General features: G+C 48.5%; 1 protein-coding gene across 2 annotated transcripts in view; it reads right to left on the minus strand.

The window, feature by feature from the left end:
- The window catches only part of AMOTL1 (angiomotin like 1), a 70,276-nt gene extending 45,821 nt beyond the window's left edge, over positions 1–24,455 (minus strand). Inside the window, exons 1-4 of one of the 2 annotated variants that reach the window (XM_048958602.1) lie at positions 24,314–24,455; positions 15,750–15,885; positions 14,494–14,544; positions 628–774 (exon numbers count right to left, since the gene is read on the minus strand). In XM_048958602.1, the coding sequence (XP_048814559.1) occupies positions 628–774; positions 14,494–14,544; positions 15,750–15,834 (283 nt within the window). In that variant the 5' untranslated portion in view covers positions 15,835–15,885; positions 24,314–24,455. Of the gene's footprint in view, positions 1–627; positions 775–8,440; positions 8,525–14,493; positions 14,545–15,749; positions 15,886–24,313 lie in introns of those variants that run through there. The other variant, XM_048958611.1, reaches the window with a different exon arrangement.
- Positions 24,456–25,241: the final 786 nt, after the last annotated feature.

Here is a 25,241-nt window from a genome sequence, read left to right on the forward strand (position 1 = left end):
AAAGATCATCTAGTTCCAATGATACAAACCCACTCAGCTAGCTGCACAATAGCCAAACATCCATCCACATATGCCCCTGAAGCTACGGTGAACTCATACTGCTGTATTTGTATTATAACACTGCACAGGAGTCTTGCCATAATAGTCGTTTTGCAGACTTGAAATAAAAAACCTCTCTTACATACAAGAAAGCTCACTGTACAAGTTATTAGACTATAAGCAAGGAAAGTAGATAAAGCCAACGTCACATACTCAAAACACTAGAAGGATTTTCACTCCTGCACTAGTCATCCATTAGATCCCTGTATTCAGGGGATGTACTTTGGTGGCCTGTTTCTGAGGTTCAGAAGGACCAGCAGTGCTGTCCTGCTGGCAAGAAGCTATGCACCTCAGTCCTGCTGCTCAGTGAAGAGCAACCGCATCCAGAAGGACAAATAGAAACAGGTGACAAATGACAGCGGGTTATAACACTTCCATCAAAGGAACCTGCCTTCTGCCTGTGCTGGGGATGAGGAGGTGACCTTCACCTCAGTAAATATTTAAAAATGATGTCTGGTTAGTTAATGCTTAGGGAAAACCCAGACATAACCGTGATGGGTTCATATGGAAGAGTGGCAACTCACTCACCAGCTTTTTCTTTAGCACTGACAGCTTCAGCTGTTAGTGGAGAAATGTCATGCCTGCCAGCAAACAACTGGTGGTCCTGATAAAGAAAGCCAGTGTCCTCCAGTATCTGGCCTGGGCTGGTGGGCTTGTAGCATGCAGCTGAGGAGCCTGCAAGGAAGAAAAGTGGGATGTCAGTAAATAAGTTATTTGAATGATAAAATATAAAGCCCAGATTAATGACAGAAGTTCAAATAATTTTTGAGCCCTGTTCGGTGTCTGAGAGGCCCTGCTGGGGTCAGGCTGAGGAACAACCAGGAGGCAATGTATCATCAGTGCCATCTCACGCCCCAGCCCACCCCAGGAACACAGCCAGGCTGACCCAGCCTGGCTTACAAGAACCAGCAGGCTTACAGGTTGGCCAGCAGAGGCTGTGGAATCTCCTTCTTGGAGGTCTTCCAATGCCGCCCGGGCTTGGCCCTGGGCACCCTGCTCTGGGTGTCCCCGCTGGAGCAGGGGTTGGAGCAGGTGGACACAGAGGGCCCTTCCAACCATTCTGTGAACAGCAACAAGGTCACAAATCAAGTCATAGCCCCAGTACACAAAGCAAACAGAACTGGCATAAAACTGAAAGAAGGAATGGGTAAAGAAGAGGAAAGAAGGTGAGGACACAGCCACATGTCCAGCGGGACTACGGTCTGTGAAAGACTTTACTGCAAAATTTGATCACAAATAACGGCTCAGTAAGACAGAAAATTACTAGGACATAAAATACAGCCAACACCCCCAAGGGAGTCAAATCCCTTTGTCCAGATGTTCTTAACATGGATGTAGCTGAGAACCCCAGGAAAATGTCCAGCAGGAGCAGAGTGACCCAGGTCACAGTGGCACCAGCAGGGTGCCCATGCATCCCAGCAGGGCATCTGTCCATCCTAGCAGGACGGGAAGCCATGAATATGGGGATGAGCTTGCACAAGCAGAGAAGCACATTCTTCTGACACACTATTGCTGACTCCACCCCCTGCACAAAGCAGGGCAGCAGGATCTAGCCCATCCTGATTACAGGCACAAAGTTGTAAAAACTATATTCTTCTATGCCCAGAGGAGAGGAAACAGGCATTTGTGCAAAATTTTAATGAATTCATTGCTTCACCATTCATGTTATGCACAGATTTGTAAGGCAGTTATCTATATTTAGAGAGCAAGGAGGAGAAGATTGTTCACTTGAGCAAATATAAGCCAAATATATTTGTCAAAATTAGCACAGAAGGCTGTTCTAGCATTTGTGCTGATAAAGATGCAGGGAAAACCTCCAAACCCCATTTTCCAACATGACTGCTGTATTGTGGCACAGAACAACATCCCAGACACCCTTCACTGCTCCTGCACACACACACAGCCCTGCCCTCAGACAGGGAATTCTGCCTGAAACAAAGAGTTGCGAGCCCAGGCTTGTTTTACAAATAAAAACTGGATTGGGATGAAACACATAGGGTAAAAAAAAAAAACGGTTTCAGGCATTACAGACAACCTAAACAGCCATCAGCTAGGCGTCACCACTCGGCAAACAAAAGCTAGAAGGAAAACTGCTACTAAAATTTTGCTTTCATTCATCTGCATGCTGGATTTTGAGTCATTAGACACCCTCGGGTTGTGTCTTCAAGTGCTGTATCTGCAGCAAAGGGCGCATGAGGAGATGCACAGCAAGATGGCTTTGTTGGGAATCACAGCTAAAGACAAGGAGTGAGATGAGATGGGGCGCAGCCATGGAATGCCACCCACATCCGGGCATGTCCTGAGCACCAGAGCAGCTCAGCTGGGCCAGGAGGGTTCCAGTGAAAGGCAACCTGCCTGGAGTGAGGGTTACCCAACTTCTGATAGCCAAATGGAGCAAAGAAAAGGCTCCTCTGCTGCAATACCCATGCACAAGGTCAGTACAGAAATCAAAAGAATTCCTTAGAGCTGTGGTCACTTGAGAAAAAACAAGCAGAGCGACATCCACTGCTGTCACTTTGCTGAGGAAGGTGTTACTGAAGCCTCCAAAGAAAAAAAATCCTGGACTTAAGGATTTAGAACCTGACCATCATTAGTTCTTGCTTAGATACCTTGGTTAGCACAGGCTCCTTCAGTCATTAGAAGGAGCTTCACCTTCAGAAGGGGACTGAGTCCACCCCCAGTGTAGAGGACTGGGATGAGGATGCTCCCAGCAGGAGGACCCTGACCTCAGGCACTGCCCAGAGGATGCACATGGAACAGACCTTCTTCCAGCACAGCTCATGCTGCAGTGAGACATTGCTCTGAGCCTCTCTTTCTCATGAAACCTCAGTCTAGAGGACCGCACTGACAATTTTATAATTTTGTAATACTTTTGGTGAATATAATGCTTTAAATTCATTTAAAGATAAAACTGAGGGAGATACAATGCGTGGCTGAAACAGTAGTTTTATGGAAACCCATTAGCACAATTAGTCAAAACCTTTCCACAAAACCACTCTGTTCGCTAACAAGCAGTGGGAATGCTGACCAACCATAAACTTAAAACATCAAGGAAAAAACTAAAAACAGCTGGAAGTCCATGCTGCATTTGATTGATCTGAACTACCACTGCAGTGCAACAGTGTCTATACACAATCTGGTCCATAGACACAACCCTCTCAGCTGCTGTATACCCAATATCTATCGCATCCACCTCCAAGACATGATCACATCTCCTGCCTTGGTCAGTCCTTGCCGAGCTCCTCCCTCATTTCTCATTTCCAATGAGTCCCTGGCCCAGCTGCCCAGAGAGCTGTGGTGCCCCATCCCTGGAGGTGCACAAGGCCAGGCTGGATGGGCCCTGGGCAGCCTGAGCTGGTGGGGAGCGACCAGCCCATGGCAGGGATTGGGGCTGAGTGGGCTTCAAGTCCCCTCCAACCCAAGACATTCTGTGATTTCTGCCTCACTACCAATTCTCCCAGATCTCAGTGGTTGCCCAACACCGATTCATGTTTCCTTTGTCGAAGATAAGCACATAATTATGCCATATCATTCTGATACAGCTACGCAATTCATTTCAAGATTCGTAACCATTTCAATGAATCATTCACTAAGATTAATGCTGGAAATGCAGCAAGGACCCACAGATGCTTAAATATTTCCTGTTTCTGATGTGGTTTTGGTCTGGTTTTGAAAGGGATCTAACCCAAAACCTCATAGGAAGCATACTGCTGTGACTTTACAGGAAAGCCACGTCTTCATAGCAATACCAGCACTTCCAGGAAGCAGATTTCCTCCTCAAAAGCTATTTGGAGTAGGCGGTGTTCTTCCAGCCAACCTACTGTGACTTACATCTTTACTGAAACACCCCAAAAATGCCCATTTTGCGTGGCCTGCTGCTATTTTGATGCAGCACTGGGCGCTGCTTTCCATGTGGCTCCTCCACCATCATCCACCGCTCCCAAAATCTTCCATCCTGCCAGACACAAGCAGTGGGTGTCCTCCAAATAATCTCCTCCCAAGCTGTGCTGCAGCTCAAAAAGAGACTGGAGCATTTCAAGCACCTTCCAAAGCAGCCATCTGAAATTAAGAAGGGAGTAAGGCGGCTTTGCGCTTTCCCATAAACTCCTCCATGGCCTGTAAGGAGGATCCAAAAATGACAGAACAAAAATGACACCGTTTCAAAGCCCACATCTGTCCTTTTGTCTCACAGCCAAGCCAGCAAGAAATATAAATACCTCATTCCACCTTTGGAATATTTCCTCTGCCCTGTTGCTGGGTAAATTACAGTTTGAGTTGGAAGGGATCCTCAAAGGCCACCCAGTTGAATCCCCCACAATGAACAGGGAAACCTACAGCTCCATCAGGTGCTCAGAGCCGCATCCAGCCTGACCTTGAGTATTTCCAAGGATGAAGCACTCATCACTTATCTCGGGTCAGTGAGAAAAGTATTGATGAAGGAAAACGAGACGAGGACAGTTAAAGCACCGCTGGTGCCACGCCAAGACTGGGCTATGATTTCCCAATGGGATACAACCATGTCCCAGACATGAGATGCCCCACCCAGCCCTGTGCTGGGCAGGATGCACAAGAACACAGTCCCTCTGCAACTTAGGGACAGAAACCTTTGCTCACAGCACTGTGCTGTTCCCCTGTCCTAAAAGAGCTCTGGGAGACTCTTGCTGGGTACTATCACTTCCCTTTCCAAAAAGGCCATTACCCAAGAGAGCACTGAACAATGGGAGAAACTATCACAGGAGGGTCAGGCTGCGTGTTAGGGAAAGGTCGTGCCCCACAGGACAGTGGGCATACAACAGAGCAGCAGGCACAGTCCCCAGCTGCTGGAGCTTAGGGGGCGTTTGGACGGCACTCTCGGACATTGGATTTGGGTGGTCCTGCATAGAGCTGGGAGTTGAATTTAATGATCTTTTAGGCTCTCTTCCAACTTGGGATATTCTGTGATTCCGTGATACAAAGGTTAATGAGAAGAGGCAACGGGGGCAGCAAACCCCCAAATTTAAATGCATATATAACCAAACGCTTTCCATTTAACTTCAGCCCAACACACTGATTTTCATATACATTTCCCCTCAGCAAAAACAAAGCGGCCGAACCCAGAGTTAGGAACAAAGCAAAGCAACCACCCTTGGAAGGCAGCTCACAGAGCTGGCAGCAGATCACATGGATGCTGTGAGCGCAGGGCCCAGGCTGCCTGCCCAGCGGATGCCCGCAGATCAGGTGCATGGGCGTGTGGGGGGCACAGATGGCAGCAGTGCTTTCATCTCGCTGGGACGTGATTTTTATGAAATTTTAATAATTCATGGGTTGGTTTTTTTTCCCTTCCACCTTCCCAGGTTGGCATGCTGTGGAGAGGTGGGCTGCAGATGGGGTATCTGACTTGCAGAGGGATGCCATGTAACCTGTACTGGGAGGAGCAAGGAGACACGCTTTTTACAAAGCTTCATTACAGCTTACAGAAAAATACGTGTCTCTACTTATTATAAGGTACAAATTTACCTCTGAGGCTACAGCACTGAGTCTACAATGCAGAGCCAGCCTGGATTTATAATAAGGATTCAAGGAATTGAATCAATAATTGAAATTTCTGCTTTGATCAAAGCGCCATGATTACAACTTGTGTTGGCGTTGCTGCTCTGAGATAAAAGGTGAGGTGCTGCTCAGAGCCAAAGCAGCACAGGAAGGAACTCTCTGACAAGGAGCGAAGCACAAAGGCTGGCACGGAGCTTGGGAATCAGCATCAACCAGCCACAACATGGACAAAGCATCAACCAAGCAGGAGCTGAAGCTACAACTAACTGTGCTGTACTTACTGCCTTTAAAAGCGATCTCGTTACAGAAATGCCCTGGCACGATCACTTTCATCGGATATTTAAGCCTTTCCATTAATTAAACAGAAGTGAAACAGGACCCAGGACTGCAAAGACACTGGGATCATTAAGGCTGGTTCCCGGGCACTTCCAGCAACCACGTCATAAAACTCCCTTCTTGCAGTGCATGGGCTGTGCCTTGATGTGGGCATTTTGTGCCCCAGTTCCTCCCATTTGGGAGCAGCTTTGGGCTCCTGTTCCTCCAGCACACAGACGTCCCCCCGGTTCCCACTCAGTCCCCAGTGCTGCTCTTTCTCCAGGCAGTTTCCTGCCAGTGGTGTCCTTTAGGTTAAATAGCTTTCTCCCTGAGTCATTCCCACAAACTTGCAAGCGTACAAAGGAGCCTGGGATACGGACAGAACAAAAATAGTACAAAGACCGTACAGTACTCTTTAACTGAAAATGCAGGCACTGAACTCTATCTTATGCATCTTCATATTTCTCAAGCTTTTCCTTTTTTACACAGCGAGCCACACAGCCAGCACTTTGCTCCATCCACACACAGAACTGTGCGATAACCCAACCCTATGCACAGCCGCTGCCTTATTCTTATCTTAACCGCCCCATCTAAGGGGAAAAGACATTAAGCCTTCTTCCCACCAGAATATATATTAAAATTATGCGCCTTCTGTTATTAAATCATTACTCGCAATTTAGAGTCAGCCGCTTTCAAAGTGCGGGAACGCAATAAAGGTGCTGCACACAAAGGTGCTAATGAGGTGACTGCCGTCAGCTCCTGCTCCCAAGTGACTGAGCAGCATCCATCCCCTGCACATCCCGCTGCTCCCACCCTCACCCTCAGCAGGATGACAGCGCTAAGACCTTCTCTTACAGACCTTCACAGACCTTCCCCCCTCTGTGCCCATAAAACACAACTAAACCCGACCTGCTGAGAAAGTCACTTCAACACCAAAAAAAAAAAAAAAGAAAGAAAGAAACAAAACCTCTTCCTACGAGCATGAAGTTTCAACAAAAAGTTGAGTGAGAACATGAGCTCGCAGCCTTCTGATGGCTTCCAGTATAGGGAGGTGCAGCAGGCACATCCTCCCATTCTCCTGCCTCCGCCCTGAGCAGCATCACACCATAGCCAGTCCACAGTGCTGGGCACAGCACCACGTGCTTTGCTCCAGTTGTGACAGACCTGTTGCCGAGGGAGGGCTCAGCACTGAGCTATGACAAGCAGAGCAGGGACTGTCGCTGGGACCCCCAAGCACTGCCATTATGCAGGGATATAAATGAGAATCAAGGGGGTGACCCCAAATGCTGCCATCCCCAGGGGCCTTGGGGCACGCTTGCTCTCCTGCAGTGCGCCCCATGGGAAGGCAAGGCTGGGGGGCACATCTTGCCTCCACACACCATCCCAGCACACAGTGACTTTGCCTCCTCGCCAAAGCCACGCTGGTTAATGTCCTTCCTCCACTGGAAGAGAGCTGTGGTGCTCCATCCCTGGAGATGCTCAAGGCCAGGCTGGATGGGCCCCAGGCAGCTGAGCTGGTGGGGGGCAACCAGCCCACGGAAGGGGGTTGGAGCTGGGAGGGCTTTGAGGTCCCTTCTAACTGAAGCCATCCTATGATTCTATATGACATTTTATTATCATAAAATCATTTTTATCTGAAAGATTCACTTGGGAGAGTGCCGTCCCTGAGGACTGAACCCCACTGGAGTTGTTCTGCTAGCTACCAACGACCACATATTCATTCACACACGCAGGTGTCCGTGAAAACCTCTACGTGGTCAGGACACAGCCAGGCACTGCCCGCGGGAAAACGAGCCCACTGCCCAGCTCCAAAGCCTCCCCAGTCCTGCCAATCTCCCCCGCCGTATTACTCGCAAGGCAACAGCAGCACAGCCCCGCGCTGCCCCCGGCCCCGCAGCTGCTCCCGGTCCAGGAAAAAGGAAAAAAAAGTGCACTTCTTTCCATCGCAAGAGGAAAACAGGCGAGCAGCGACCTTCCTGTAGTTCAACACGAATCGCAAACCGCGGCAGGAGGGCTAGGAAGGGGGAGAAGTTCACTTCGCGTACCATTTATTTATTCCTCCTGTCTCAACGCGTTTCGCTTTTACATAGAACTCGACCTCCTCTCCGTGCAGGAGAAATACCGGCTCTCCGGCGGCCCCAGCCCCGAGCCGGACCCTTGGGGACGGCGCAGAGCCGCTCCCGGTCCCCGCGGGGCTCCGCGCAGCACCGCCCGCGGACAGCCCCGTTGGAAGCCCTCCTCCTACCGCCGTGTTCGTGCGGGACAGCACCGCACCATCGCTCGGGGTGCCGCCGTCTCGCACCTCTGCTGGCGAAGCGGAGAGAAAGTCGCCCAAGCGCCCCGGGGAGAAGCACGGAGACGGGGCTCCGAAGGGTCTACCGAGCAGCCCACTTTCACCCCGGATCCCCCGGCACGACGCCGGCCGCCCCACCGACATCCCGCCACCGCCCAGTACGACCGCGCACACACGCGGATCCCGAGACCACCCGGCGCTCACCTCCGGCTCCGCGCCCCGCCGCCCCCGGCAGCACCGCGGCCATCCGCGCCGCTCCCGCCGCCCCCGGGCGCGCTCCGCTGGGGCGGGGCGGGGGCGGCACCAGCGAAGGGGCAGGGCCACGAGAAGGGGCGGGGCTAACGGGTTGTAGTGGGCGTGGCCTAGAGGTTGTGGGCGCGGTCTGGGCATGGGGGCGGAGTTTATACATGGGGGCGGGGCCTGGTGCTCGCGGGACCTGAATTCCATCCTAGGAAGCGCGCAGGGGATGGAAGCGTCGCCTCCCCCTTGCACTTCTAAAATCGTGCAATCGTTTTGGCTGTAAGGGACCCTAAAAGGCCATCTAGTGAAACTCCTCTCCAGCGAGTGAGGACACCTACAGCTAGTCCCAAATTAAAGCTTTTAAATGCTTAAATTCTCTGCAAAATTCCTCATTTTCTGGAACAGCTTTCTAAGTGATTTTCACAGCCTTTCTTTCCTGTTTGATTCCACTTTGATCTATAAACCACACAGCCATGGAGGGCAGCAGGCTGGAAAGAGAGTTTTGTAATCCCTCTGCAGTTGAGTACATCTGAATGCTACCAGGAAGGTTTTGGCCACCTGCATCGTGCCCACCCAGCAGCACCAGGCCAGCACCGCTCTGCCTTCCCGACGCTGCAGCTCCACTCTTGGTACAGAACTTCCCCAGCATGGGGAAGTAAGGATCCTCCAGCACCTGGGCACTGCTGCTGCCACCAGATCTGGGACCGGCTGTCCTGAACCGCAGGCACACCCGGGTATGGATGCTCGTTACATTTGCACCCACCCATGCGTGTAATCACTCAGATTCCTAATGCAACAAGCCAGCAAATAATTGTCCCAGGGCGCCTGGCCCTGCAGCAACCCCAAACGCCTGCAAGCAGCTTCCCTTCAAGCTGCTGTCCCCTACGATAGGAGCTTCATAGGCAGTGCTGTGTTTGAAGGAATCTCTCTGCACATCTGTTTTTCCAGCTCTGCCAAAGAGCTTTCATTTCCCCCTAAACCTGACCTGCTCGGTCACTGGCTGCTCAGCAGAGCACTGGTTCCTGGATTCACTCCAGTGCAAGATAAGGTCAGTGCAGCAAAGAAAAAGAAACAGCTGGATGTCCACTGAGCAGTGGGAACAAACAGCACGGGGACCGGGGCTTTTTTTTCCCTTCCTTTTCTACTTGTCCAATGGGATTCATTCCCTGTGTGTTCATTCCCCCAGCACACTGTATCACCATATCACCAATGCAGCATTTCCTGCAGCCTGGGGGTTGCCCTGCCTTTTCAGTCCGACTTTTTTTTCTGCCATTCAACAAGCTCATCCAGAATGGCTGCAGAACCATCTCTGATGGGGAAGGAAGGAGGTAGAAAAGTGGTAGGGGATGAGGGAATGGAAGAAGGGAAGGGAGGAGGGAAGGGAGAAAGCAAGGGGGAGAGGCAGAGGAGCCTCTGCACATGTTCCTCTATGGGGAGAGTTTCTCCCTCCCTGACCTCACTTTCTCCAAAGCCAGAAGTTCCTCCTCAGGGTTTGCCAAGGAGACAATGAAGTGCTCCTCTGTTGGACCATGCAGAGTGTGAAACGTTCTGGTTTCATCATTTGAAGAACAAAAGGAACACAGCAGTCCCAGGCTGACTCATATCTGCTGAAATCCAGCAGCCAAGCAGTGGGAGAGCAGAGAGAAGAGGAATGGAAAGAAGAGGATGCGAGGGCTGCTTGTGACTTTTTCCCGGTTCATTGCTGTGGACACAAATACCACTTTGCATTATCCCAAAATTTAAGAGCCCCCAGTGTCCTCTCTCTGTCATGGCCACTAAGCAGACAACTGCAGAGGACATATAAGGAAAAGTACAAACACAGATGATGTTTTCTCTAGTACATGAGCCCATTTTCCAGCAGTTCCTGCACTGCAGGAACTTCCTGAGCTGCATCATTGGTTCTGAGGGCCCTTCATAGACAATTTTTTCCATGTTATTTTCTAATCACTGTTTGAGCCCATTCATACTTTTGGCACCCTGGACATCCTGTGGCAATGGGTTGCACAATGTAATTGTATGATGTTTGAAGGCATACTTCCTTTGGGTTGTTTCAAGCCTTTCCTTATTTATTTCCACGTCATTCGTAACTCCAGTACTTCTACCATATCCTCCTTCACTTGTTTCTTCTCCACTCCATGAAGGCACAGGCTGCCCAGGGAGGTGGAGGAGTCCCCATCCCTGGAGGTGTTCAAGACTTGTGGAGATGTGGCCCTGAGAGTTGTGGTTAGTGGGCATGGTGGGGATGGGCTGAGGTTGGACTAAGTGAACTTAGTGGTCTTTTCCAACCATAATGACTCAGTGATTCTAAGTTGTAGTTTACCCAGTGTCTGCTTTCATGGAAGCTGCACTCTCCCTTGGTCACCACTGGCTCCCTTGTCTGCTTAGGACTGAAGAATCATAGAATGGGTTGAGTTGGAAGGGACCTTCAAAGGCCATCATGTTCCAAGTCTCTCTACACCACCTACCAGCTCAGGCTGCCCAGGGCCCATTCAACCTGGCCTTGGGCACCTCCAGGGATGGGGCAGAACAGCTCTGTGGGCAGCTGTGCCAGGGCCACACTGCCCTCATGGGGAATAATTTCTTCCTTATACCTTGTCTAAATCACTCAGTCAGTATAAAGCTGTTACCTCTTGTCTGATCACTACATGCCCTCCGTGAGTTTTCTCCAGGAAGCCCAGAAATGCACTCATTGCTCGAGGTATGGGTGAGCCATGCCCTGGTCACACAGCAGCAACCCTTGGAGGGGTTTCCAAAAGTTGGGCACAGTAAGCAGAGCTCCAGCCTTTAAGAGGCAAGAAGAAAAAAATATTAGGAAGGGATTTTCCAGCCATTGTTAATTCCATTCTTGGAAACACTGAAACAATCAAAGCCTTTGCAAATGTGGAGAAAAGGAGGATATGGGTAACAGCCAGCGCAGATTCAGCAAGAACAGAGCCGGTCAGACTAAATCAATCTCCCGTGATGAGGTGATAAATCTTGTAGATGAAGGGTGAACTGCAGATGTCCTATATGTTAGCATACATGTAAGGCTTTTTATATTGTGTCATGTGGTATTACAAGTAAGAGGGAGGGAGAAGAAAGTGAGTATGTAAATGCATGGCTGCTCAAAACCCTTCTCAGAACTGAGTTACTAATGCCACGAGGTTGCACAAAAACCTCTCCTAAATCTGGTGCTGCTCAGCATTTCCAGGAATGACTCAGAACCCAAGCAGAGCTTTTTATGTTTGCAATGGACACCAGGCTGGGATGAACTGCCAGCATGCTGGACACAGTGCTGGAGCTTGAGGCAGGCTTGCCAAGGAGGAAAAAAGAATGGGAGTTGGTGATACAGAAGTGCCAACTGAAGCAGAAGCTCTGTGTCACCTGCAGATCCTATGCACGAGCCAGGATTGTGCTCTCGAGAAAAGGGCAGACCTTGCAGAGAGGGGATGGCACTGCAGCTCTCTGCCCTCTGATGGCAGCTGGAGGGCTCGTCTAATTTGGGATAGATGCAGAATGTGGAGAAACATGAAAGAGGAGGGAAAAGCACTGCAAGGCTGGAAAAGACATCCTGTGAGACAAGGGATTGGGGTTATTTAACCCAGCAGACAGCTGTGTTAAAGTCAGAACCTTCAAGTACAAAAGACGCAGTGGAACATGAAGAGAAAGTGAACAAACCTTTTACGCCTGCTTTTGGCAGCACAGTGAGTAACTGGCTGAAATTACAGATTTAATTAGATACCAAGAAAACCTTTCCAGCCCTTGGAGCAGTGCGACTCTGGAGCTGATTCTGTGGGAAAGCCGCTGGGACTCCTGAACACAGGCTGGTTCACCAAGCAAGGTGGTGGATTTGTCAGTGAGACTTGCCTTCAGGCAGCAAGGATCCTCAGCGGTTTTTAGAGTAATGAAGCTGTGTTACAATACTACAGTTTTGTCTTAGGGTGTTACTGTTAGTAAAGCACCAGAACAGGTTGCTGAGAAAGGAGGTGGATGCCCCATCCCTGAGACACCCAAGGTCAGGCTGGACGGGGCTCTGAGCACCTGATCTAGCTGTGGGAGTCCCTGTTCACTGCACGGGGTTGAACTAAATTATCTTTAAAAGTCCCACCCAACTCAAACAATTCTATGATTCCAATAGCCTAGATGGCCTGTTTGACCAGAGAAGAGCACCAAGTTGGTGTTCTCAGGCTTACAGAATCCCTTCAGCACAGGGTACATCTGAGCTGCAGCCAAGATGGTCTTCACCCCTCTGACGTGTTGGTTCTCACCACCTCTCGCCTGGCACTGGCACCATGCAGCTGTGTATGACTAAGGTCAGGAGCAGAGCCAGCTGCAAGTCCACCCACTGGGAAGAAGACAAGGAGAGAGTTCAGTTTTCCATTACTCATTTTGCTATCTCACATGCTTTGTCTACCTCAGATGGAGTCTTGTGCTGCATTTGGAAGGCAGAGTGGAAATGTAAGGTGATGCGAGCACTGGTTTCACTAATCTTTTCCAGCCTGAGGGATGTCTGTGTAGAGGGAAGTGGTGTCCAAGGAGTTTTTGGGGGTGGGGCTGTGCAGAGGCCGTGGGAGATGTCACCAGCACAGCCAACTACCCACACTGGCTGGCTCAGACTGTTCCCCCATTAGCATAAGGAAGATGCCAGGACCCAGGTTGTCCCATGTTCCATCCCTCATTCCTACCTCATCCAGTGTCCTGCTCCTTGCCTAGAACCAAGAACCCAGCAATAAACCTTGTTCTTCACATCTAGAACATGTGCTACTCCACTAAAACCAACCAAATGTTGTTGCCTTTGTCACAGCGTTTGCCAAAACCTGGAAGAAATGGGCACATGTCCCTGCAGGGAGGCTCTAGCCAAGGGGAGATGATGCAGAAGACCAAGAAGAAAAAGAGCTGGTGGAAGCTGTGTCACAGAAAATGTGTTTTAAAGTAACTTCATTTGTTTTAAATCACCTGGGCAGTGAATGAGGCAGCCAAGGGGAAACTGCTGGCTTTATTCCCATTCCCTGTTAGACACTCGTGGCCAAATGCGTTAAAGTAGTCTCTATCCTGACACCAAGTGGAGAAGGCTCACAAGAACTTGTTTAAAATGCAATTGTATGTATGAAGCTGCCAGTGAGGGCTGTTGCTGACCCAGTCACCCCTTCTGGAGCCAGTTCATGGGCATTCTGGTATTTGTAGGACATTTTCAAGATTCTGGCTCTTAGCAGCAGTGATTTCCATCAATGCACAAGACAACAATCACCATTCTGGACTCCTGGACTTTTACCTTCCTATCTCATGTGCCTCATGCAGTGAGCAGCCCAGCACATGCACACTGAGCTTCCTTACTGGAGCCAAGATGGATTTCAAGAGCAGTGGGGAAAGCATCGCCTGTGAACTGAAGAGAAGGGAATCCTTCCCTGGGGAGGAGTGCTGATGCTCTGCCAGTAGTGATGGGCACCATGCTGGGCAGTCCCACGGCTGTCACAGGTCTGAGCCCTGCACCTCCCCAGCTGCCCTAACCTGAGAATTTCCATGTGCTACATCCATAACCTTCCTGCATGGTCTCAGGAGGGACTGATGCCTTGATGTTCCCCTGTCCACCTCACAGCTCATCTCCTTGCCCCACCTATAATTCATTCAGAGATACCTACTGATGTTAGGCTTTCTTTCCACACCTCTACTTCTGTCTCCCAGGGTTTAAAAAAAAACCCTCACTCTGTTGCAAGGTGTCAGAGAGTCACAAATTGCCAGCCAGATCTCAGAAGTGCCCGCAAGCACTGCACTGGGCAAATGGCAACTCCTCTACCAGGAAGAAATTCTGCACACATTTCACACAGAAGGATGCTGAGCACCTCTAACATTGAGCAGTCCTTCCCTCTGATGGATGGCGTTCAAAAGCAACATGGAAAAAAGAGCTTGGTAATGATGCATTTCAGCAGTGGAAAGCATTTGGCTTCTGCCCTGAGTTTCAACTGAGTCATCTCCTAATTGCTCTACTGAGCACAGAAGAAAAAAGAATTGTAAAAAAAAAGTATTGCATGTGGACTTACCCAGCTGATCCTGAGCAAACAGGGCTGGTGCACCTTCGGAAAGCTCATTGTCTGAGGGGAGAAGAAGAAATGCTTGGAAAAGTCAGCTCAGGATGTAGTGCAGGTGCCAGGTGAAGAAACTTTCTTTAGGCTCACCCTGTGAGTGCCTTTCCCCTGTCATTGCAGGTTGCTGAGATCCAACAGGATCCAGCCCTAAGCAGCTGGCTCAGACCCCCAGTATCCCCTCCATCACCCCACAGCCCTGTGGCACTGCAGGCAGGGGCTGTGAGCTGCTTGGGTAGCAGACCTCAATACAGGCAGGGTTTGGAGATGGCTCTTCTGGAGATGGTGGGGATTTCTTTATTTTCCAGAACTGCATTCAATACCCAAATGCTGCTGAATTCCAGAAACTCAGTGCAATTTTCCAAAATAATAACATTTACAGAAGAGTGCTTAGCTGGGAGATTGCACCCAGGGCTGCTGCGCTCATAATGCATGCATTTCTTTGTCTAATTCAGCTGTGATGCAAAAGGAGGTGATGCTGGGGCTGGCCCAGGGGACCCCAAGCCTCTGGCAATGGGGCATGGAGAAACACAGGTGGCTTCTTCTGCTTAACGTTTCAATGAGGATTGGAAAGCAAATCCCAGCTGCTGTCAGGAAATAAGGCAGAGAAGAACTGATGCAGGAGGTCAGTTTGTTGGCTATTTCCCATTGCCCCAAGAACACTTGTGGAAACTTTTAGAGAGCCTCTGTTGTGGTGTGATATATTAGGTTGGCTGGCAGCCCTTGTTCCTGCTGTCACTACTAGGTGTGTCCCTGAGGGTCTGTCCTGAGCAGTCCCACACAAATGTGATTGAAGAGAGAAGGGGATATTTTACCAGCTCTCCTCCTGGCTCCTTCCTGCCCACAGTCATGCAAAGTTAGGGTGGTGACACCTAGCACAAGTGGTGTATCAGCTCCCCAGAGGGTAAATTCTAATATTTTATTTTATTTTATTTTATTTTATTTTATTTTATTTTATTTTATTTTATTTTATTTTTATTTTTTAGCAGATAGTTTCAAAGAATAAAGACAAGCAGCAAATTGAACCCCTGGATCAATCTGCCAGCCCCTGCAGTTTGGATCAGACCTTTCCCACCTTTACACTAAGCATTCTCAAGCTGGTAGTAGCCTCATGTAGTCCCTAGGACTACCGCAAGCACAGGGAAGGGCAGCAGGACATGTGAAGGCTCCCAGCATCATCACTGAACAGATTAAGATCCACAGTGATGTCCTACCTCCTTTCACCCCAACAAAGGGATGGATCCCACCACGAGACAACCAGTTGGCTTCATCCAGCTCCCAGTTTTCACCAAGGTCCATCTCTGATCAGCAGCATCAAAGCTCTGCTTGCGATGCCTCCTGCAACTCTCTCTGGGGAGTAACAAAAAAAATGCACTAAATGTCTGTCCTATTTCATACCACTTCCTGCTTTTCTCAGCAGAGGAAAATGTCTATATTTCAGGAGGAAAGGAAAAGAAAAAAATCTCACGACTCAAGAGGGAGTATTGGAGCAAGGAGTAAATGATTCTGCCAAGCCATAACCCATCACATTGACAAGTCTGTTGACTGGGTCAAAAGGCTACTGATCCCTTGACCTTCTCCAATTCCTTCTAACACTGAGAAATTCCTAATCCCTTGCAACATTTGTAGGAATAGAGATTTATTTTTGAGGAGGATGGTGCACTGTGAGGGCATCAGTCATGGCTGGGAGTCATAGCACAGGGCTATGGTGGCTCATATTTTTCCTCCCTGGCCTCTTGAACCTGTGCACCCCTGATGGGGAAGGTACATGGGGGGCATCTCATTTATCCACCTTTTCTTAAAGCGAGGTTATACAGATCTGGGAGGGAATCTTACAGAACCACACAGAATTGCAGGGGTTGAAAGAGACCGCAGGGAATCATCAACTCCTGTCTCCTTGCTAAAGCAGGAACCCAACCTGGTAACCCAACGGAGCCCTTGCAGAAGCAACAATCACTAATTTATTGAGGAATCACACAACAGAAGGGATCTCATTACTGTTCATAAAGATCTGAAGTGCAAGAATCAAGTTGATGAGGGCAAACTCTTTTGGGTGGTGAGCAACAATAAAACAAAACATAAATGGGCAGAAACTGGAACACAGGAAGTTCCATACAAACATGGGGAAAAGCTTCTTTACTGTGAGAGTGACAGAGCACTGGAACAGGCTGCCCAGAGAGGCTGTGGAATGTCCTTCTCTGGACATATTCAAGACCTGTCTGAATGCCTACCTGTGCAAACTGCTATAGGGAGCCTTTTTTTAGCAGGGAGTTGGACTCAGTGAACTCCAGAGGTCCCTTCCAAACCCAATGATTCTGTGATTCCTTGAATTGTGTTGGGATGCAACAATAAGTCACTACTGAGTTTTTTTTCCATCTTCAGGAAGGTGAAGAAGAAATGACCACAGAGACTCTCCTTAATGTTGTCCAAGGTAAACCCAAATAGGGGTTGATGGGGCATCAGCAGCTTCTTTGGACATCCTGTTCCAGTGCCTCATCACCCTCAGAGTGAGACCTTTTCAGGCTAAACAAGCCCAGCTCCCTCAGCCATTCTTCATAAAAGAGATGCTTCCACCTTCTAATCACCTTCGTGACCTTCTTTTGGACTCACTCTTGCAGCTCCACATCCTTCCTGTTGTGACAGCCCCACAGAATCACAGAATCACAGAATCACCCGGGTTGGAAGGGACCCCAAGGATCTTGTAGTTCCAACCCCCCTGCCTAGCAGGGCCACCAAACATACACATTCAGATCAGGTTGCCCAGGACCCCGTCCAACCTGGCCTTAAACACATCCAAGGACGGGGCATCCACAACCTCCCTGGGCAGCCCGTTCCAGGGCCTAACCACTCTCCTAGTAAAGAACTTCCCCCTAACATCCAACCTAAATCTTCCCTCCTTCAACTTAAAACCATTTCCCCTAGTCCTGCTGTTGTCAGCCCTTTTGAAGAGTTTACTCCCCTCCTGGGTGTAGGTTCCCTTCAGGTATTGATAGGCCCAGACTTGGACACAGATGGGGCCTCAGATGAGGGCAGAGCAGAGGGAGGACAACCACCTCCCTTGCCCTGCTGGTCACCCATTGATACAGCCCAGGAAATGGTTTAATACAGCTGATAAAGATAGAGTCAGATGGGCTCTCTCCCCATGGCCAAGATCTCTCCCCCTATATCTCCTGTGCATGGGTAACTCCCAGCCACATCACAGAGCTACGCTTGGTTAAGGCTGTAGCCCCAGGTAGACTTGAAGCCCCAGTGAGGCAGGTGGGTCCCATTGGGGTGAATCATGGCTGTGCTGGTGCTGCCCTGGCTGGACAGACGTGTGAGAGGTCACTTTTGCAGGCCTCTTGCTTAACCAGCACCTTCATTAAGCAGAATTAAATCCTTGTGCGTATGTGTTTGCTGAACAGCACCTAGAACAGGTCTCTGCTGCATGCGGTGTGATTGGGTTTTTTGATGTTGCAATTTCACCTGAAGCACAATTACAAGGTGCAGAAACACTCAGCAAGTTTGGGTTGAATACACAATTAGTTTTAGCTGAAAGAGAAAAGAAAGCATTCTGAGAGAATCAGCAAGGCTCCATTTTGATGTTTTAAAAATGAAACATATTTTGTTGTTCTTTCAAATGATGTTTTCCACCTGAGAGTGACCCAGTTTGCTTTTGCTTTTCTTTTCTTTTTCTTTTTTCTTTCTTTCTTTCTTTCTTTCTTTCTTTCTTTCTTTCTTTCTTTCTTTCTTTCTTTCTTTCTTTCTTTCTTTCTTTCTTTCTTTCTTTCTTTCTTTCTTTCTTTCTTTCTTTCTTTCTTTCTTTCTTTCTTTCTTTCTTTCTTTCTTTCTTTCTTTCTTTTTTTTTTTTTTAAGATAGGAAAAACACTAAATAATCCCAACCAGAATGCCTTATGCAATGCCTATGAAAAGAAATAAGAAAATCCAGGAGAAGAAAGGAAACGTTCTCCTTTAGGGGGTGACCCAAAACAAAAAATATTTTCTATTTTTCAGTTCAGCCACTGAAATGGAAAACCTATTATTTGCACAGCTCCACTACTGGAAGGCATCCCATAAAGGCGTACTGTTGGCAATGTATTCCTTCCACCTGCCAAGGGAGAGGTTGGTCTGCAAGTTCAATAAAAGTATGAGAGGGAAAGAGCAGAAGGGAAATTTACCAACACAGTGGAGGAGATTAAATGGCTTTTCCATATTCACTCATTGCTCTAACAGAAGATAGAAGCCACCTTACAGCCTCAGCCCTTTGCCTGCTGTCCATCTCTGTTCAGTCATATAGACATGAAGCCATGTAGGCACGAGCCCTGACCTCCCATCAAGCAGAAAATTATTTGCAAATGTACAATTTCTAACTTAACTGATTCAGAAAGTCCATTCTGTACAGGAGAAAGAAAAACACTTTGGCATGGGAGGGAGGAGGCATGGACCGTAGAATCATAGAATCACAGAATCACCAAGGTTGGAAAAGACCTCTAAGATCACTCGGTCCAGCCATCCACGTACCACCAATATTTCCCACTAAACAATGTCCCTCAGTACGTCTAAATGTTTCTTGAACACCTCCAGGGATGGTGACTCCACCACCTCCCTGAGCAGCCTGTGCCAGTGCCTCACTACTCTCTCACAGAAGTAAAGGTAAGAAAGAGGCATCACCACTCAGCCCAGTGCCTGGCAGGGCTGTGAATGATGCTCTGGCTGCTCAAAGAGCTCAAGTTTGTTTCAGTCAATAGCCAGCACCTATTGCCTCCATCTTTTAAGAAGATAAAAAATCAAATGCTGTATTTCCAGAGTGCTTTCACACAGATCCTGTGCTCAGACTCCATTTAGAGCAGGGGAGCTTGTTTTACGCACCCACAGCTTGCCCCCAGTCCTCCAAAAGCACAAGATGAGCAAAGACATTGCATTCCTGCCAAGATACATGATATCCTGATACAATACAAAAAAGTAGTGGAAGGAGGGGTAAGTTAAGACCCCATTCACTTCACAGCCTTTATTATACTTCAGCTGACACCCACACGGATCACAAACCACTGTCGCTTTTCTGATTGACCTATAAAGCTCTTTCCAACTGCAGAATAAAATAGTGTCTTGCTGAATGACCATTTCAACAATATTTTACAGCCCCTCTGGTCTGTAGGAAGCTGGGAGGGAGAAAGCCTCATTCAGGCTCCTCACTGGGAATATTTCCAGTTTAAAACAATCTGCCACACAGCATCTCTGGGCACCCAGCAGCTGCGTTGGGAATTACTTCTTTAGTACCATGAACTGCAGAATGCACATTACCAGAGCAGGAGGAAAATAAAAGTTAATGACTTGAGACTAACTCAGATAGACAAGAAATTACAGAATCAAACCCTCTCTGCTCTAGTACATAGGGCTTGATCTAGGGCACAAGCAGCTGGCAGCTCTCACCCAAGCACTGCCCTCAAAAGCCACTCCATCCTCATGGCTCACCAAAATGGGTGACTGCTGACCCAACACGAGATGTTGCATGAGGGATCTCCCATTTATTTGAGTCACTGTATCTCCTTGTTTACAGTTCAGCTCCAGAACTGCTGAAAAAGTTCTATCTGTAACTATCTACTTGATGAGAAGGATGGAACAGTGGCATTTTACAGAAGCCACAGTCTGCAGGTGGCTTGCACGGTCAAGCTGAACATTTCTGGTCCTTCTTTCTTGCACAAGGAATGAAGGAGGGCACAGTTCCATGAGAAGCTTGTACCACCTCTCTTAGTGCATGGTTAGGTTTGCTGATCACCATACACATGTTGTAGGTCTGAGCCTCCAGAGGGCTGCATACAAGGATTTGTAGTTTAGTGATATGTTTATTTATATTAAGAATCTTTTGTTTTAGTTTCAGAAGACTTCACATGAGAAACATTCAGAGCAGGATTCCACCTGGGGTAATGATGCAGTGTGGGACACCTCGACAGAGGTGCAACACCAAGCCAAGCTGGTACTGCCTCATGAGGCCATCTTGGAGGATGATAGAATCACAGAAAGATTGGAAGAGATGTCTGGCTCCATCTGGTCCAAGCTCTGCTCAAACAGGGACACCCAGAGCAGGTACCCAGGGCCATGTCTAGGCAAGCTTTGGAGATCTTCAAGGAGGAGACCCCACAGCCTCTGGGCAGCCTTTGCCAGTGCTTCATCACCTGCACAGCACAGAAGTGCTTCTGGCAGACAGCGGGAACCTCTTGTGCTCCAGTTTGTGCAAAAAACAGGGTTTGGGGAAGAGCTGCACAACAGCTGAGGTGGGATCTGTAGGGAAGATGAGCTCTGAGGAGAGCAGGGTTGAGTATCAGGCACCATTTTAGAGCAGGAGAGGACATAAGGGGGTCTGAAACCAGATGATCTTTAGTTGATCTTCCAAGCCAAGCCATTCTATGATTTCATGAGAGAAATCTGTTTCTGTTCATGTTGCAAACCCCATAGCAGAGGCTGGGCATTTCTAGTCTGTTTTCCAACAAGAGAGAATATCAACCATAGCCTGGCAATTTGAGGCACTTGGGATGGACACTGGCCATCCTGCTGTTCTGCTTCATTGCCTCTCCCCTGAAGACTCCTTTAATTAGCTCCAAAGGTGACTAATGAGCTGTTTGTTAATACCATCATTTAAAAAGCTCTATCTGTAGCTGGACTTGGAGTTTTTTCTTTAAAGAAGCGTGTTTCAGCCAACTGGCAGAGCATAATCACAAGTTAATTACATGATCTCACAGAAGTTATCTTGCACTAATACATCATTAATCTGATCTTCCAACGACTATGGGAGAAGCCCAGAGCCAAGAAGCACTTGTAGGCTCCCCAGTCCCCAGGACAGAAGCCTTTTTCATAAAGACTGAGGGTTTACACTCAGCAGATGTGTCAGGACAGGATCCTCCACAAGTCGTGTCGCTCTCCTCGCCTCAGCAAAAACATCCCATCCAGGAGCTGTGAAACACATCATCTTCTCCAAAGGAAGCCTTTGCCAAAAGAGCTGTCACCTTGTCTCTTACCCAGTCTGGTATCAGGGGAGTTATTTTTCAGGCAGATGGTCTTGAGTTTCCCACACTGGTGAGGGCAGGAGCTAGAAGCTCCTCTACATTCCTTCGGGCATGCCGTAAGGATGAAGAACAAATTAATAACTACATGGCTATCTGCATGACATGACTTCACTGTTGTAGCCCAATCCTAGCTGGGGACACATATCTACATAGGTACTCAGGAACTAGAACAGTAGCCTGAACAGCTTGAAGAATATCCTTAATGTCAGCCAAGCCCTTAACCCAGGAGCCCCCAGGAGCAGCCCTGAGGCACACACTGGGATGCCCAGGGCTGCTTGCAGTACTAACTGCCCTTGCCTGAGGTTTGGGTGGTTTAAGATCTGTAAGGTCCTCCGAGCTTCTGCAGTGAATAAAATTCCTCTTACTTCTCTGTTTTCTTCCAAATACAGCAAATTAAACTGTAACATAGCGATTCAGATGTTAAAGCACTTAAAGCAAAGATTGCATTCTTTTGTATCCTCTACAGATCTGCCTGTGCTAAACTCAGACTACCAAACGCACCACACCTCATTTTTGCCAGTTATCTTCACAGGCGATTATCTGCCAGGTTATTTTACCCATAATAATCACTTATCTAGTTAAGAGATTATAATTTATCCATGCTGTTCACGTACCTCTTGGGAAGCACTGGACCTACTTTATGGTGTTTTTTTTGAGTTCCAAATAGGAAACCTTCCAGCTCCAGCCTGATTTTGTGCTCCATCTCTCAAAAAGCAGTTAAATAAAAAATGGCAGATCTTACCTCACAAAATGTCTGTATTTCTCCAGCAACAGAAAGTCTCTGCGTCTCTGTGCTGCAAGAGCAAAGCTTTCTTTCTCAGGGAGATGTTTATCCCTCCTTGGGCTCCACGAAAACTATGCAGCCATTGCCTGGACTTGCTTTGGGTTGTGTAGGTAAGTCACGGGAATTCAGCTGCTCTTGTGTGTTCAAAGAGCTTCAAAATACTCTAACCCACCTACCGGCGCTATGGTTCCCGCAGGTATGTGAAGTATGCGTTTGTCTTCCTGAGTCATGTAATTGTCTTTGGGAAAGTAAAGCCACGGAAGTGAAATGGAGGGGAAAAACAAGGACCAGCCACTGGAATTCCTTGAAGGTCAGCAGTGACCCACTAAGATCGCCTCCAACAGGTGTGGTGGAGACTTCACTAGTGCATTGTGCCAAGCATGAATCTGAGGGAGACGCTGGGCTGTCTGCTTCCATTCCTACTTTCCCTATGCAGGCAGTGCCAGGATGAAGCAGCGGCACCTCTGGAGCCCAATGCTCAGTGAATTGCACAGGTTACGGTACAGACTCTGGCCAGGGGGAAGGGAAGCAAGATGATTCGTGCATGAATGATGGTGAATGGAGGCTGAGTCACCAGTGATATGAATCGAAGAAATGGTGTGATGCATCCGTGTCTGGGCTAGTTACATCTTGATAAGGGTGGTGAGGGACTTCCTACATTTTCTGTTGAGTCAAAAGCACCTGGGGGAAGGTGGCACTAGTGAAGGGATTTGTGCTACAATCAACTGCTACCCGAGACAGTCTCAGAAAGGGAATAGACACCATAAGAGACTGGAATACCACTGAGGTGAGCTTGGCAGGAAAGTCTCTTATGCCAAGCATAGGAAAATGTAGAGTAAACAACTCCTTGATCACACTGCCATCTTGCAAGGATGAATATGGCCTTACTACAGAGCACACAGTTCCAGCAGACATTCACACATGGCACCATTTTATCAGATTTTTCACTTTTTCCAGTTGTTTTATAATGAAGACTTCTCAGAAGTGAAGCTCCAGATCACTCCAACTCATACAGGCAAACAGCCAGCTTACTTGGGCATAGCAAGGCGTCACAGGTGAGGCAATTGGAAACAGATCTCAGCTTTAGCTCCATCTCCCAGAAGACCAACTCCAACCACCATCATCTTTGGCAGCTTACAGTACTCAGGAGTTGATTTCAAAGTTATGAGCTCAGCCATGAGGAACTTCCAGCCACCAGGTTAAACAGAAAACCTCAGACCTAAGAAGGCAGCAGCTCCCTCTTCCAGGGCCAAAGGGTGGCCCAAGCAGCTATGTGTAGTGAATGACAAGGAGAAATGTGCTGTGCAGGCTTTGAGCCTTTGTGAGTCAGGAAGATTCCTGGTTCTGGGATACTCTAAGGCTGACCTCAAGTTCAGGCTCACTGAAACAGTGCCAAAGCTCGCCAGCCATCCCCAGGGTGCTGGTTACCCAGGACGTGACCCAAGGATGGAGATGACCCAAGGATAGAGGTGTCCCAAGGATGGAGATGACCCAAGAATGAGGATGCCATGCGGTCTGGACTGTACTGGGAGACACCGGGAAAAGCCTTAATGCTCAGGGAGAACTGAGCCATCAGACATTCAGTACTTGCAGTAGAGGTTTTGGATTAAGTTTGTGTAAAAGAAAAAAAAAAAAGAAAAGAAAGCAAATGTAATTACAGAGACACAGTGAGTCATTAGTTCCCCATCAGGTTTACAGCAGGCTGCACCAATCTGCCCTTTGGGCAAATGAAGCAAGCCCTTGCAGTCCAAATCCAGCAATTCCCAGTGGGCAGGGGTGTGGAGCTGACCCTGCGTGGCATCACACCACAGAGCAGGGGTTGCCTACATAGGAGCATCCCTGCTTTCCTCCCACCCTGTGCTTGAGATGAGTGTCATCAGCCTGCCCATCCTTTCTCCAGCTGCTTCACCCAAGCCTGGGGGGACTCGGTCAGTTGGGTATGAATTAACCTCACCTTGTGGTCTTGATCTCATGTCTCTTGCTGCTCCTGGTCGTTCACTGCACAGAGGTATTCTCTCTGTATTAATGAGGGAGGTCTTGCTCTCAAAGCTTCTGTCTCTTAATCCTAATCCCTGGTGAAGCACAAGAGCAGAGTGAAGAAGCTTCTCTGATCCAAAAACTAAAGTGAATCATCCAATGCACTGCAGTGCGGCTCAGGCAAGATTTCTGCTGGCAGATGGGAAATACTAGAGCTTCTTGCTGAAGCTGTGCCGTTTTTCAGAAGAACAATTTAGAAATAAAATATTAACAGCACTGTCCTCAGAGGAAGCTGCTTCTGGGGATGACACTGTGGTAAACAAAATCAGATCTCTGCAGGGAAAGAACAAAAAGGGAACCCAAGCAGCATCTCACTGAACTGTTTCACTGGGATCAGAAAAAAAGACAAAAAAGGATTTTTAAAGCAATGGTGGTGATACCATCTGTGGGAGGAGTTGTGGCAAAATCAGACCCCAGGGACATGCTCACTGGCCCATGTGAAGGATGCTTGTCCTTCCCCCCACCACCCAACTGCACACATGAGTTGTGTGGTCCTGCACCTGTTCTGGCTCCCAGCCCATACTCCTTCAATTGAGCTTCACCCAATACCATTGCTCCATGCCCTGATTCTTTCTGGCTCTTCCTGCACAGCCCTGACCTCCCCAGTGCCACATTTCACCATCCTAGGACAAGCTGGTGCTTGCTGCTGCTGTACCTCTCCCCACAGACACCCAGAGCCCCAGCTCTGGCTGTACAACACACCCTGATGAGCTGCCAAAGCTTAGATGGATGGGGCCATGCCTGGGAGGTGCCAGTGCTGCAGGCTCGCTCTCACCCTGCGCGTGTTGCAAGCTCTACCTGGAGCAAATGCCTGATGGATACACAAACAAATGGCTGCCGGTTGA

This window comes from Lagopus muta, chromosome 1 (genome assembly GCF_023343835.1).
Source record: "Lagopus muta isolate bLagMut1 chromosome 1, bLagMut1 primary, whole genome shotgun sequence".
Taxonomy (NCBI): Eukaryota; Metazoa; Chordata; class Aves; order Galliformes; family Phasianidae; genus Lagopus; species Lagopus muta.